The 13,680-nt window shown below is 35.6% G+C and overlaps 1 protein-coding gene across 1 annotated transcript in view; it reads left to right on the top strand.

Annotated features, from left to right (window-relative positions):
• LOC110443274 (non-symbiotic hemoglobin 1-like) overlaps nt 1-10,448 on the top strand; it is a 45,474-nt gene extending 35,026 nt beyond the window's left edge. Inside the window, exons 2-3 of the mRNA XM_021487399.1 lie at nt 5,094-5,319; nt 9,690-10,448. Coding sequence (XP_021343074.1) covers nt 5,094-5,319; nt 9,690-9,821 — 358 coding nt within the window. The 3' untranslated portion in view covers nt 9,822-10,448. The remainder of the gene's footprint in view (nt 1-5,093; nt 5,320-9,689) is intronic.
• The last annotated feature ends 3,232 nt before the right edge of the window (nt 10,449-13,680 follow it).

Raw genomic sequence — 13,680 nt, 5'->3', positions numbered from 1 at the left:
TGTTTCACTTTAGAGTAGAGAAAACCCGCTTTCAGCTTCTAAAAAGCATTTTTATCTATCTTGCGAACATAATTGAGGTAAAAGAAAGATGTTGTTTCTAAAGGTCTTGAAAGAGATGCTGACGTAAACTCTAACAAGCGTCTGTACATGTACAACCTAAATAATGAATTCGGTTTATTATACATAAATACAGCGTATTTCTAATATTACGGGTCGTTATTAAATGAGTTATATTTTTTTTCTGCGGCTGATATGAGACTTGAGCAGAATTCCTTCCTGTTTATTATTAAAAGACATGCTTGGTTGGTGTGATTTTTGGGGGGCTAACTGTTGGGTTTATGGGTTTGAATTTCAGGGTCATATTATCATTATTATAGTTCAGAAGGGCATGGTAAAATCATTGGGTGTCTGCCAGCTTACAACGGATCTGTCTTGGTTGGGTGATCAAACTCTGTATATCTGGTATGGAGCAAAATCTTAAACCACATGTATTTCTTTCAACGGAATAAGATACGAAGGAAAATTGAATCTGTTATATCAAAAAGTATCGAACCACTTTTGTCAGATTTCGATTACTTTGAATGTCGTTACGCGATATGTGTTTCTGAACACCAATTAAGTGACGCGGAACACCATTTAGACGTACTTCATTCCACAGAATAAACAATCATATACGTTTTAACCGCACGTTTCGATGACGTAGGTCATAGCGGTAAAGGTTGTAACGGACCTCTGGGTCGGAGTGTTATTTAATATTGCTGTAATATGTATGCACTTTGCATGCTTCTAGCGCATTCGTCTCGCATTGTTTGCGTCGTTTATATTCAAACACGATAGCAATCGTCTGTACCGCTGTAAGATAGTAATATCGTGACCAAAAATGTATTATTGTGATAGATAACCAAAATGTCTACTATACCTACACCTGTTCCCTATACCAGGCTATACTAGTATAGAGGGCAGCATTACATATATACTACAAACGAAAGCCGTCACGTAACGTACAACACGGCGGCGCCCTCTTCGACGCTCATTGCATTAACGTTGTACACTAGATCAACCCAAAGCTGTTGGGAGCAGGCAATAAAGATATAAGTATGGAACTATGTACAAATAAAGGAACGTCCACCAGTAACACAGTATGCAAAAAAAAGAAAAATACCATACTTCAGCAGAACGATATATAATACATCCCTCCTTTGGGGCTCAGTTGTTTAAAAACATCGTAATTTCGATTTAAAAGAACAAGTGGGAAAATGAAGCAAACAGAAAATAAACAGTATTGAATATTTGCTATTTTCATCTTTTAAGGATCCCCGTATCATCGCCAAAACCTGCAACTACGCATTGGAAACTGCTGTTTCCGACATGACTAAATCTCTAGTAAATCACTTATGAAAAGCAAACCATATCTTGTGGGGCATTTATAAAATAAAATAAAATAAAGGTTAGATATTGGAGAAGGGAAACAAGTATCAAAAACAATCTTCTTTGAGTGACAATATATAGGGGCTAGACCAGGGTTCGAATCCTGGATCTCAAATTGTACAGCAAATCTATCCGACTGCGTTAGTTGGTTAACTGAAGTATCCAAGTACTATAGTTATATAGGGAACGGGAGTTTACTGTATTAAAAAGACAGGGTGAATTGGAACAGTCATACCTGAATACTCTTTTTAAATCTTATTAACGACTCGTTAAATTGACCAGGCATCAAAAATTAAGTTAATGAAACATTTGTGTGATACGTTTTTTACAGCACACGATAATAATGCCACATTCTTGCGTTTCTCATGTGTCTTAAACTATGTCTCTAAATTAAGTAATCAGTAACGATTACAAATCTAGAAACATACGCCATTCAGACATCTTGAGACTTACATCGCCCACAACGGTACCTAAGTAAACGAGGCATCTTTGTAGTTACAAGCGATGTAAGGGTTTGCTATTATCACATATAGGGAAAGTCGTACTCACCACTCAACATTATCATTTGAAGTAAGGTTTGAAGATAATATTTACATCATCATCCCGGTTGTGGGTGATTCTATGACAGTATATCAGTTCTGGAAGTACGTATGCCATGAGTCAGTTCGCCACTACTGATACCTAGGTCAGAGCCCTTACAAAATCCAAATATAAATACAGTTCATACTCACAAAGGCTTAGCACTCTTTAAGCTCAGTTGATGCGTTGAAGTTTTTTCTCCTTAAACCTTATTTATAATACACTTCAATATATATTGCCTCCTAAATCTGTCTGTTTATGTGTTGTGACTACCCCAGGGGTGCGGTAACATTTGGTACTGTGTCACCATAAACAACGCTTCAGGACTCTCAGACTCCTACTCAGGACACAATGACATTAGTCGCAATGGCGGACGTGGTGTTGACATAAACATATTCAAAGCTCGCTTCTGAACAGTACGGGAATGAGAAAGAAATCGGGAAGGCAGGCACCAGGGACTAAAATGTTCAGTCGGACATTTGATCTGGAACAGCTCCGCCGAACAAGGAACCCAATGACTGGGTTTACGTTTACGTCCTGTTCGGGACGATAAGATGCCACTGCAACTGTGACATAATCTGCACGGAGAGTAACCAGATTTAATGGACAAAAAAGATGAAATGGTTGTTGATCATTTTGATGTTTAAATGTCAGAAACTAATGGTCTGCAACCAATGTGCAAGACACGCAAAGTAAATGGATATGTGAGTCATTTTGATGTTTTACAAATACCTTTTGATGTTATTTATTGCCGACACATTATAATTAAAATATATTTAGAGATAATTAGAAAACAAAGCAATGTGTTATAAAATGAGGAACTAAGTTTTGGTTTCCATGTGAATGTCACCGATAACGACTTACGTACTGAGATTGATTTGATAAGATAAATATGACAACATCAAATGCTAACAACAGCAGAAAGTATTCGTAATGACTGCAGGGTATTTGTACACTGATATTCAAATTCAAAACTCTTTGAGTATTTTGAATTATTTTAGTAGTTAACATACGGTTCCATGAATATTAATTCTAAGATTTATTTGAGTACTCATCTGTTAAGATATGTAAATGCTCATTTTCTTTCCTGTACATTTTATTTCCATTGAATTTCCTCTATATAGATAGATTGCTCATCCTTTTAGACGCTAACTTAAAAAAAATACTTTCAGTTCTCTAGGATTCTTACTGATCTCACGTACTTATGATATAACCATGCTGAATATAATTGTGCCGTGTCCAGGTCAATACATTTCAATGCGATTGGACTTTGTTTTGTGACAGAGTGAACCCATAAGCTGTGGTCATCGTCTTAGTATGACTTTGGCTGTTGTGATAACGTAAACCCATTGACAAAATAAAATAGATAAAACACACATGTATTCGTTTGTCGACTTAATTATTTGGGATATTCGTTTTTAGTATATACACTTATTTTGATATATGAAATGTTAGATGTTGTTTAAGCCCTCACATTACTAATATTGGACCATTATTGATGTATGTGAGAATGAACTGATAGTAGAGTGACTATTTACCTAGAGTACTTTGATATTGTTGAGGTTTCAAGACCACTTATAATCAGACATAAGGAACAATGTATTTACTTAGTATTCCGTCTTTGCGTATTGCAGAGTTATCTTCTCTTGGGAACAGGTTTTGATTGTTAGGTCACTTGTTTGTGAGAGGAACGTCATCAATTTTTGAGAAAACGACGTAATTTTCTCACACAAACCAATGACGTAACAATCAATACCTGCCCCCAAGAGAAGATAACTCTGCAATACGCAAAGACGGAATAATGTATGTGTAAAAGGTACTGGTTGTGGAAGAACTCAGCGCTAATGTTCTGTAAGTTCCTGTTTTGGATACTCATCATTAGAGTTATTTGAATAAGTAATTGTCGTTTTAAATTGATGAATTTATGTCTTTAAGTGCCATATTGCAATAGCACTGTTTATCGATGAGTGTTGTAAATGACAATTATATTACAGCTCATTAGTCACGGAACTGACAGTAAAACTAATAGGTGCTGGTCCGTTCTCAAATATAATATGATAATGCTTTCTCTACATATCATCGACAGAAAAACTGTCAAATCTAATGCGCTTTGTAAACATGGTAGTTCCAATTGACATGGCATCTATGACATCCCGTTAAATCTATGAAGTCATAAAGTGAGAAAACATACGTAGCAATTGGTAACATTCCTGTTAATATCTCTATTTATATTTTTTGACGGTATTCATGGTTATCGAGGTTTTTATGGACTCAACATGACGAGGAAGTCAAACAAATAAGCTCGGAGAAATGCCGTTCTTAATTGTATATTGTTATGACAGTTTTAGTGAAATCTTAGAAGCCGTATGCATGTTACATATTTCTATGTATTAACATTTAGAACACCCGACTTTATTGAACTGAAATTAGAAACAGTGTGTTTTACATACACAAGGGGAAATAACGGAGTGTTTACGACTATTCACCCTCAAATTAAATAAAGATTTACTTCCGGCATCTTGACTGATTTTTAATAGCACTCCCATGTATCTACGTGTAACTACGGCTAAACTCATCCCAGACGTAGCAGGGGTCTTAGTTTTTAATAACTACATGTAAGATTGAGACATAAACAATAAAGTCTCACGTTCGTTATTAATTTGCAAGATGATATATCATATGGTTTCATTACATTGATGTAATAATTAATAAATAAGGTATGAATTTTCCCTATATAATTGTAAACGTAATTAAACGTTAATTGGATTTTAGAGAAAACACGTTGCTAAACACCATGTATTATAAACATGAGCAGCTGAACGATAGTACATTCAGCGAAGCACTTTACCTACTTGTGGTAATTTAAACCAATTATAATTTCCCTATTTAGGTGCAAGTCTTCTTGAAGTAACTGAAATTGTATTTGGTTCAGAAATAATTCGATGTTTGAGTTTTCTTTATTTATTTATGCATTTATTTAAGATTGGCAACATCCACACTAATTAGATGAAATGTTGATATTCCATTCTTTAAAATTTAATTCATGGAAAAAACATAATTTTTCGTTCTGTCTTATTTCATTTCAGATTATTTGAAACTCATCCTGACGTACAAGACGTTTTCATGCCATTCAAGGGACAATCAAAGGAAGACCTATCCCACAGCTCACAGCTCAAGGCGCATGCGCTCAGGGTGATGAATACTGTGGAGAAATGTCTCGGGCAAATGAATGAACCTGCAAAGTTACAGGAAATGCTCCATGACCTTGGCACGCGCCACGTCATGTACAGTGCCAAGGTGGATTATATCGACGTGAGTACTGTGAAACAACCCGGTCGTGCATGGTCATTATCATTACTGTATGATGTAACTGTATAAGTATAAGATTTTTTTTTTTAGATTTTTTTTTTTTTTTTAGAATTATTTTTTTTTTATGTCGTTTTCTGTCAGAAGTGATGTGAGTCTGTGTGATTTTTTTGTATAAAACTAATAAGACAGTTTGACGTGTTTCGTGTAAAGGACCAATTTTCAATTTCCCCAGATTGTGTGAAAAACTAAATTACAAAATAAGGGTCATAAACATTGACAAATGCCAGTCTTGATAAATGATAAAGAAAGGCGGTCGTGAGACAAACTTGGGAGAGTTTGATGACAATGATTCCGTGTAGTGGTGTGACGGACGCTTACAGTAAAAACCTTAATCCCTTGTACCAATAAATCGACATATCGAGTGTAACATGATGTAGACACGTGTGGTTGTAGAGAGACATACTTAAACAAAAGGTTTCAGGCAAGTTCTTTTGTAAGCGATCGCTTTAAACGTGAAATTCATCAAACCATCTGTTTGTGAGCTAGTTAGACGTTAGTATTTTCATCTTATAACCTGACCAAAATAGAAAACTATTCCAGAAATAAAAGCATTTTGACATTTCATTTTAAAAGTTATGAAAAATATTATTTTAGGTCCTTTGCAATTTTGTTTCATATGACGTACCTGCAATTTGAATGTTTTTTGTTATACTCGTTTAAAATAATCACTTTGCAGTCGAGTTTTAGAAACATCACGATAAACCGGAAAAACGCTAAAATCGATAATTTGACGGCGTGGAAAAATCACACGCGTATATTGGTAACGCCGGAGACACATTTCTTTACAGAACGAAATTAGTTAAATGGTTTTATTTCTGTAATTATTGTGGCTCGGTATACTTCTGTTCTACTGGAAGGCTTTTTACGTTTCCTTCTCACGGTTAATGCAGCAACGATAACTTACACTTAATTTAACACGGAAATAGCTCTATATTAAGAATACGACGTTCTTTCATTAAAATCACAAAGAAGAATGATGCCCTTAATTCATGCATTGACATTTAAAGTTATTTTTTTAGAAAATAGAACAGGCCTTACGTCACCAACGATGAAATGATGTTGATAAATTAAAAAACAACAACAGAAAAACATCAAGTAAGAAGCGTAGGCCTCGTGTTGTAAGCGACATGCTGTATAATTGTAGTGACTGTTGACCATTAGAAAAGACATTAGAATTCAATAATTATGGGGCTTGACGTAAGCGCATTGTATTTGAAACTTCTTGTTGATATGCGAATAATTGCTTCAACCTTGTGAAGTAACCATTAGACTATACATACTTAATGAAAGTTTAACGTTACATTGTAAATGTAGGATTTTTCTTTTTCTTTTGTTCGTTAAGTAGGAGTCTGTATTTATTACAACAACTTTCGTTTGATTAGAAAAATAAGATATATGTAGAAATTTAAATGTGGTTTACCTGACCTCTCTGACAACTCTATCTATCATCAGGAATGATCAGTTCCTTCCTACATTGTGACCAGCAGAGACAGTGAGTTGTAACCTGTCAAGAACAGTGATCTCAGTCGTTGGTCGTTGGGAGATACGGGTTCGTTGGTTGTGGAGAGGCTCTCGGCATGGCCACTTTGCCTGTCTGTGACCCCACGGCTCTATCTAGGGCGGGAAAACGGTCTCCTTCAAACCCCCTGGTCCAGGTGTGGATGCAACCAAACACCACTAACATGACAGGCCACTGTCATCTTCAAAAGTCAAGGTCGTTTCTGTATTATGTAATCGCGTGTAACGTCAACGAATACTGTGAAACTCGTCACTGTATATTCACATCTGAAACATTACATTTAAAGTATTTTAAAACAAGTTTTTGCAACAATTTATCAACAACGTCAAACGTATGTGTTTTTGTCTATTGGAGCCTTTGCATGAAAGGATATAAATACAGGGGTGCAAGATTCTGTCGTCGTGTAAGCATTTCCTTGAAGACCAGCGACAACGACATTGCATAATCCGGTGACAACAATTGCTTTTAGGCAAATATACATTTAATATTACACTGTAGGCCGCTAGGAATTGTTTTGAATGAAATCGATTTGCTCGACTCTTGAGACAAGTCTCTGGTAAATTGGGCTAACCGTAACACGACTGATTTGGTTTAAGCGGACACGCCGGCGTACGACCATTATTGGTAAAGCGAACCAATAATAGGTAAAAGCAGACATGCAAGCTCTATCGCATGGCTACGTTTGTCGCTCCGACATGTTTATGTGACTTGTACGGCACACAGCGGAAACTCTAATGAAAACGAGTATGTTTAGACTCTGACCTCGTCTGTCCGTTATAGACAATCTGTGCCGTAATTCCGGGGCTGGGGTTGCTGGTCTGGGTCCGTCTGTCACTCTGGTGTCGCTATAAGATGGCCAGCCGTCAATCCAGTGGGCCGGTTAATGTGTTTGTAGGCATGCGCAACGGACCGAACAGTTCCTTAACGTCATCACGTGCGCACAGTGATGTTTTTGTATGCCTTTAGCATGCCATTTTGCTGAACGTTTTGATATCCTAAGGGAGCAGTCATGTGATAAATTAATCTTGTATGGAGTTGGTCCTAATTCCTTAACTCGTTCACAGGAAAGATCCTCGGTTTTGTGCATCCGTTTACGTATGAGCAGGGATTATAATCGCGAATGATTTTATACATTAAACGTAAAAACTCATTTCTATTAGAAAATTATCTACCTAACTGTGCAATGCACGAAATATTTTGTTATTACTAAAATGGTGTAGTTCAGGCTTGGGTCATAACCAGATCACAAAACAACAGCCGAACCCAAGCATAAGTCAGGCGGCATGATAAGTACAGAAACGCGCTTCCATTATCGGGAATCGTGTGTGGGCGGATGTGTTTTTGTGTGTAAACCAACAGAAATATCATTTGTATCATGATTCGTTTTTGTAGACAGATGAACACATGTTCAAGTTATATGAGAGGTAGTGTTATAAAGTGTGATATATTGTAAAACCACCACATCATTTGTTTTTGTAAATGAAACATGTATCTACGTTTTATGTAGCTTGTTTATACGTATTACGTAGTTTGTGTAAACGTATTATGTCGCTTGTATGTAGTTTGTGTTAACGTATTATGTCGCTTGTATGTAGTTTTTATAAACGTATTATGTCGCTTGTATGTAACTTGTCTAAACGTATTATGTCGCTTGTATGTAGTTTGTGATAACGTATTATGTCGCTTGTATGTAGTTTGCGTTAACGTATTATGTCGCTTGTATGTAGCTTGTGTTACCGTATTATGTCGCTTGTATCTAGTTTGTATAAACGTATTATGTCGCTTGTATGTAGCTTGTGTTAACGTATTATTTCGCTTGTATATAGGTTGTATAAACGTATTATGTCGCTTGTATGTAGTTTGTGTAATGTATTATGTCGCTTGTATGTAGTTTGTGTAAATGTATTATGTCGCTTGTATGTAACTTGTGTATACTTAGTATATGTAGCATGTGTTCACGCATACCATGTATGTAGCTAGTTTATAGGTATTACATTGTATGTACACGTAGCCTGTGTATGCGTACATTGTAGCTTTTGTATACGTTATGTATACATTATAGTTTGTGTATTCATTTAACATAGCTACGTATAATGTAGTTTGGGTCAGAGAAGTAATATTTATTGTATATTCCCGAATAACACTGGATCCTTACAAAAGTATGTTTGAAGCGTATGTATACGTACTACAGTGAATATAGATGGAGTATACGTATTGTGTAGCATGTGTATAGGTACTATTAAGCATGTGTATATGTATTATGTTAAATAGGTATGCTTAGTTTGAAATCCTGTCATTTCGTAGAAAGATTCGGTGACGTAATTTATTGAAAAAAAATAACCTTCTGATGATTCCATTAGAGAGTGTCATTAAATTTGAAACAAAGAAAAATTCGTCTGCGTTTCATGAATTTTCTTTCATATAAATTGAAAATATCATATTTTAAAAAAGAACATGAAATGGAGCGTCAGTTTAGATCCTCTTTGCTAGGTCTAGATGGATTTATATCTGTATCTATTAACACAATGACGATGTATCAAACCTCGTTTCGTTTATAACACATTGACTATATTGTAACATAGCATAGACTCATAGGTTATATTTACATCTAATCTCGGCTATAATAAAATATACATGTTTTGTCAATCAAATTTGCGCACCCTTAATAAAAAATATATATATATATAGTGACCTCTAACAAAAGTTTTTATACTCGATACACAACTGAAGCTAGTGCTCTTTCAACTTCATATTAACGACAGATACTCAATAAATCAACCCTGTTATTTTCCAGCTTATCGGACCCCAATTTATCTGGGCTATCCAGAGTTCCGTCGGGGACCAGTGGACACCGGAAGTGGAACAAGCCTGGTCGGACCTCTTCAAACTCATATCACATTACATGAAGGCAGCCATGGTATTCTGATTTACCCGAGTCAAAACGAGGCGACGTCAATCAGATCTCCAACAAAACGGAAGTACATATTGTATTACAGTGTTGTATCAATTGTTATGAGGTTTTTAGATACAATAGCGTTGCTATTACATTACTTTAAGTCTCTTGCACAGGTAGATGATGATAATCTTATCCGAGCTTTAGCAAAATGTGCAGAACATTTAGACGTAGTCATTCGTCCGAAAAACTCCAGGCATGTGTACTTCCAACAGTAACCTGTTACATTACGTATCGTCTGCCCATCCTCTTTTCAGGTTTCTGTAGTCATAAAAAAAATCATATATATTCACACAGTAAGCGAACAGTGAACGCCGGAAGTAAAGCAGGTGTGTGGGAAGTGAAAGGTTTGGTCGACCTACAGGTAGGCGCTGACATTATCAGGTATAACGAGATTCACTGAACATTATCAAAATAAGGATTTCACAAAGGACTTATATCAATATTGTTGTACATAGAAGAGTAGAATAATATGGACTGTGACTTAAACGTTTGAGAACGGACCAAATCAACGGGTTTTTCATGAAAGACTTCTCAATATTTTTGACTGAAAGCATTACTTTATCATTGTACACAATAAATCAAATATCACATCATAAATTGTGTCCTGTAAAACTTTTTGGTTTGCCTGTGCATTACGTCCCATTAACCGATATGGTCATTTAAGGACGAGATAGGTTTGGATAGTGGAAGGACACCGGAGTACCCATAGAAAAACTACGACCCACGGACAATACCTGGCGACAGCCCAAATTAAGCCTCGAAATTGCGACCCAGTGGCGGAGGGGTAGTGCTCGTAGGCTGTCAGATACTTTAATTACTCGGCCACTGTGGTCCCATCTTAGGAACAGGAAATCAACTCACCTCATAGTCTTATATCCTTAAATAAAAAAAAAATAAAAAAAAATGTGACTTAACTTATACACCATCAATTTTAGTCCTCTTTTGTGAACAAAAAGCATTTTTCAACAGAGAAATACACATTTAAAACAAATGAACAATATCCATATTTGCATGTTTGTTTCCTAGAAATAATGTGAATATTCAATTACTGAAAAACATGAGTGAGTTTTCTTTCACTTTTGCTTATTTTTACAGTCTTTTCGACTTATTTTCAAAGTGTAAATCTTTCTACCCATAGAACTAACACGTTTTCTAAGAATTACAGAAAACTCCCTCCCAATAGCTGTCTATAAAGAAGCTTAGAACTTATTCTCCATTTTTATTGATTGTTTTGCAATAATTTACTCTTTTCCAATTTTTTTTTAAAGCAGAAATAGTGTATCGGAATTTATTATGTATAAAAATAAGTGAAATGTTTATAATTGTTGAAAAAAGAATTTATGACATCTTTGATCAATGTTAGCTCTGTCACTTTTTGGTGTTATACAGGGAGGTCTACTTTGCTCATGGTTGGTAGTACAGATCTAAATCAGCAACTATTGTCCATAAAAACACAGTTATGAATTTAATGTTATGTACACGTAAGAACCAAATATTGACGTCACCGTTATGATAATATTGCTATAATTTTGAACCCTAGACTTTTCAAATGTAAGCATCTTTCCCCTCAACAACTCTATAAATACGAACAGCCAGAGAAATGAATGAAAGCTTATGTTTTCTTTTGTATTTTAACCAGAACCCAGCAATGATCACAGTAAAATTGTAGCTGGGAGTGTCACCATCGGTAGAATATAATGTGTAGCGTTTAGCATGCGACTGACAATTAACTACTTGATATTCAAAAATGAGTTTGTCATTTTGATATTTAATCTTTGGTCAATCTTTACTTTGTAAAGAAACAAGAAACATTGTTTGCAGATTTTGGGATATTTGTTGAGTTTTTAATTACAAAATATTTTTACATTATTTTCACTTTTGCATATCCGTTAAACTCAAATTGGGTTTAAATTTTAATACTTTGGCATTTCACATACTAATTAAAACTTTACTTTTTGAAATATAACAATGGTGACTGTTATCATGTAAACCTCGGTTTACATAATATCACAAAATGTGAAAAACCAGTTAAAACCCTTGACTAATGAAACAATACTTTCCTGATGAAAATGATGACAAAGAATTTTAATTTTGTAATGATCTTCGCACAGTTGTCTGGTCATAAATAGGGAACCTCGTTTTAAGAATGAATTGTGAAAGGAAGTGATGGTGTTACCAAAATACATTCAAACTCCGTATACTACTAGTTATGTAGAACACATGGATCAACCAATATTTATGACACGTATTTATATCTTTAATCTTCAAATCAACATTTGTCAAGAACTTGTGTAAGTTTTTAGTTTTCATGCGTAACATAAATACACGAATATTTAATAGGAAAACAAGTTAAACCTCTGACCTGCCCAGGCCTCGAAGTCACGATGGACGGCACCGAGTTGCCTGCATAAACGATTCGGAGCTCAAGCATAAGTGGGCAACAGTTCTTGTACACGTACATGTATGTAATACCACGAGATGCCGGCCTTTTAAAAGCTATTATCTGTGTCAGCGATTCTTTTCAAAAGTGACATGGATAACGGTGACGGTTCTTGTCTGACACAGTCAACCATCAAAGGAATGGTATTACCGTTTCCCTTCAAACGCTATTCATTTCCGAAAAGCTATCTACAATCTGTACTTTCTGTTCTCCATGTTGTTTGACATATCTATCTCTCTTGTCGTGATAGACTATGATATGTCAAACGTGGTTGTGACTAAGACTGCCCATACACGTGATGCAAGTTCCGTCGCCATGTCAACATGTGTGTGTTTAATAGAAGAGACAATGTGATCAGTCGTCTCGTTGTGATATTGATGTCCCATTCACGACCAGTCAAACTACCAATCACACTATAGTTAGGATTTTCTTCTCATTGATTTACGAAATAATCAATTATTGTCTTTTCCGTTTCGAGTAGGGTTTCTCGAAAAACACAATAATATATCTAAATCATTCACTCTAAACAAACATATCTTTATCCTAACTACCTTTTTTATTGCTGTTTGTTCTGGGTAGTCGCACTTTTCTGTTCGTTAAAATGTTATTTATAAGGCAATTAAGGTCTAACATTTCGTTTTATTGCACAAGCAAGAACAATATAACTGTTCACCTTTTCTATTTCACTGGACGTTATCAGTACAGCTATATTTAGTGTCTACTTTTTCAGAAAATGTTTGATGGTGTGTCCGTAGGTTTTGAGTTTTGAAATAAGCTGAACACCTTTGACATTACGACAAGATCTCTTAAGATGAGCGCTGATCTAAACTTTCTCATACAACGTAGAACATCAAGACTACAAACATCTTTTTAATTAGGTTAGAGTTCGGAGAAATCGTTATACCGTTTTCATGGAAGAAATATTTCAGTTATCGCTTTTTTCAGATTGAGGCAAACAAATAGTCTTAATATTGTGTATGTCAAGCAAAATGATGAAATGCATTTGATATTGATGGCATTATGACGTTTGGCATGCGCACACAGTTCTACACCCCATTCTCCAGCTAAATTGGTCGTGACATTCCTATGTTGTGTCGCAGCCGAAGTGCTTTTCTTTAACTACAATGTATCGAAATGAACCGACCCGTGATTTGCAGTCAGTTTCACTATTCATCCAATAAAAACGGCCGCTTGTCAACTGGCGTAGAGTTATGGTAAATTTATTAATATCGCCAGTTTCACAAAGACAGCAAGCGCTGAGAAGTGTACTACTGGGGTTGACATATTGGCGTATTCCTGACAGGACATTCCCAGTACACATAATGGGAATACGGTGGGATTAACTTGTAGGGGACACCTCGGTCCATTTAATGGAGCAATAGTGCTCGA

The sequence above is a fragment of the Mizuhopecten yessoensis genome, unplaced genomic scaffold (genome assembly GCF_002113885.1).
Source record: "Mizuhopecten yessoensis strain PY_sf001 unplaced genomic scaffold, ASM211388v2 scaffold716335, whole genome shotgun sequence".
NCBI lineage: Eukaryota > Metazoa > Mollusca > Bivalvia > Pectinida > Pectinidae > Mizuhopecten > Mizuhopecten yessoensis.
The sequence above is the reverse complement of the archived record's forward strand: the minus strand, read 5'-3'. Positions and strand labels throughout refer to the sequence as shown.